The sequence below is a fragment of the Accipiter gentilis genome, chromosome 4 (genome assembly GCF_929443795.1).
Source record: "Accipiter gentilis chromosome 4, bAccGen1.1, whole genome shotgun sequence".
Classification (NCBI taxonomy): Eukaryota; Metazoa; Chordata; class Aves; order Accipitriformes; family Accipitridae; genus Astur; species Astur gentilis.
Window position 1 is genome coordinate 38,841,790 of NC_064883.1, and position 2,500 is coordinate 38,844,289.

General features: G+C 62.1%; 1 protein-coding gene across 1 annotated transcript in view; it reads right to left on the reverse strand.

Annotated features, from left to right (window-relative positions):
* The window catches only part of EN2 (engrailed homeobox 2), a 2,699-nt gene extending 840 nt beyond the window's left edge, over nt 1-1,859 (reverse strand). Inside the window, exons 1-2 of the mRNA XM_049798930.1 lie at nt 1,821-1,859; nt 1,466-1,536 (exon numbers count right to left, since the gene is read on the reverse strand). Coding sequence (XP_049654887.1) covers nt 1,466-1,536; nt 1,821-1,859 — 110 coding nt within the window. The remainder of the gene's footprint in view (nt 1-1,465; nt 1,537-1,820) is intronic.
* Nucleotides 1,860-2,500: the final 641 nt, after the last annotated feature.

Genomic DNA, 2,500 nt, shown 5'->3' on the forward strand with positions numbered 1-2,500 from the left:
AGTCCGGATTGTTGTCCTTTAGGTTTTAACGGGGCCCCCGCCGGTGACGTCGCCGGCCCGGGCACTTCGACACGTGCCTCGGGCCAATGATAAAGCGGGCATGCGCACACGTGGTGCGGGGAGCTCCGGTAAGTGACAGCACCCACGCCCCTCCTCCCCACCTCCCACCCACCCACCTCCCCCCCCCATACACACACACCCCCAAAGCCGGGCCGCGGGGATACGCGTGGGGGAGTGGGAGGGGGGGGGGGGTGCCCCGCTGCGGGGCGCGCACCGCCGACCCCCTTTACCCCCCCTGCCCCCCCCCCCGAGCGGGGTGATTTGGGTTTTTAATTGCCCCGCTGTTTAATGGGGGGGGGGGGGCGACATCCCAGAATTCCTTGCAGAAATGCATAAATAATATTAAGCGAGCGGCGGTGATACAAAGGGGGTCCGGGGGGGGGGGCGCAGCGTGAAGGGGGCCCGGCCCGGTGCCTGCGGGCTGCCCCGGGGGGGGGGGGGGGGCGAGGCGCGTCCCCTCCCCGCGGCGCGGTTCGGCGGCCGCGGCGGCCGTAATTGACTCGTCCTCCCCGCAGCCGGACAGGAGCCTTTCATCTCCCCTGCCTGCTCCCGAAAGCCCCCCAACCCCCCCAAAAAAAAGCTTTCCCGTCACCCTCCGGACACCCCCCCCCCCCAAAAAAAAAAAAAATCCCTGCTTCTTTAGGACGGGAAAACCTCCGCGGCTGTTTTGCCTTTTGTCTTTAGGGAGACCCCCCCCCCCCGGAACAAAATTAAGGAGCAAAGTGCGGCTGGATGGCCGAGGGGGTGGGGGGCCCGAGCCGGTTGGGGGGCGCGGGGGAGGGGGGGGGGTGAGGAAAGGAGCGCGGGGTCCTTCCCCCGCAGCCGGCCCCGTTTTCCCTCCCCGGGGCCCGGCGGGTGTCACCGCCCCGACGGGGCGCACGGCGAGGGGGCTGCGCGGCCCCGCCGAGGGCCGAGCCGGGGCCGGGCCGGGGGCTGCTCGGCTCCGGTGGCCTCCGAGCCCCGGGTGTCCCCGCTAAGTGACATTTTCCTCGGGAGGAGGCTTCCCTGCGGGTGACACGGAGCGCTCCCCGCCTTGAAGGGAGAGTCCGGGCGGCGAGCCCTTCCTCTTCTTCTTTCCCTCGAACCTTTCCTTTTTCTTTCCTTTTAAATTCATTTCCCCCTTTCCTTTGTATTTCGCAGCGAGGCGGGTCCAGCGGCGAAGACCAGCGCTGGCTGATCCAAAGTTGTTTTGCTCAAACAAGCACCTAGAGGTTAATTTCTTCAAGCGCCCCATGAAAAGCGATTAGCCTGTCTCCCAAGAAGTATTTTCTAATTACTTGGAAGCTCTCGCTTTGCTACTACCCCATAATTAAACGTGTTCAAGGTGCTGCACTTCAAATATTTCGCTCCCGGGCGGACCCGAGTTACCGATAAAAACTTCAAACCTCCTTGAGCCCCCCGTTACCTGCCCGCTCCGCCGGTACCGCGGCAACGGTCCCGTTCGTTATCCCGCTCCTTCGCGGGGATATGTATACCCTGCGTAGGACAGGGAGGAGAATTCCTCAGATAAACACCAAAGTAGGAGATAAACAAACCTGTACAAAACAATTACTGCATCTGCCTGTCCTCTGACAATAATCCAGCACCTCAGGTATGCAGAGGCAGCGGGAGGGGGGGGGCGGGGGGTGACGGGGTGATCTGATACCTAACCGAGGAAATCTGAATGATTTTTTTTTTTTTTTTTTTTTTTTTTTTTTTTGGCTCCCAAGGTTATTTTTATCTGGGAGTTCAATCTCTGTAGAAACATTCCCCAGCAGCACGTTTTTCTCGCCGGTCTGCGGGCGCCCCGCCAGCGGCATCGCGGCGTGCGGGGGCTTTTCCTCGGGAACCACGGCGGGTCACCGGGAGAGGTGGCTTTCAGAAAATGGGCTTTTGGCTTCGTTTGCTTCTTTGCTTTAGCCTCCCCTTCGCAGCCCTGGTGCTTGCAAAAGTCACCTCTCCTCACACCAGCCAGATTTCTTTTCCCTAAGCTCCCCGCGTAGTTTCGACGAGCCTCATTCCGCGCTGCCACCCATTAAAAATAAATATATTTTCCCTCCCGCAAACAGGCGTCCGTGCGGGTACAGCCCCACGCATCTCCGTGCGGAGTCCCCTCCCACGCACCGTGCTTTTTCCTCGCTGCTGCTTTTTGGCACTGAGAAGTTTAAAAGCGGGATGACAACCGGTATTGGGGAGGGAAGGAGGGAGCGGCCGGCCGACCCCCGCCCGCCTGCGGCCAGCGGGCAGGCTCCGGGGCCGGGCTGCGGGCAGGCTCCGGGGCCGTTCGTGCCGCTCCTCCGAGCAAAACCCTCCTTCCAGCTTTTCCCCACGCTGGGAAAAAAAAACAACCCCCGAGGTGCTGGGAAGCCAAAATGCCCAGAACAGTTGTTGAAACCCAGGGAGGGTGTGCGCTCCCCTCCTCCCCCCCCCCCCCCCCCCCGCACCGTCTTTCCAACGCGGG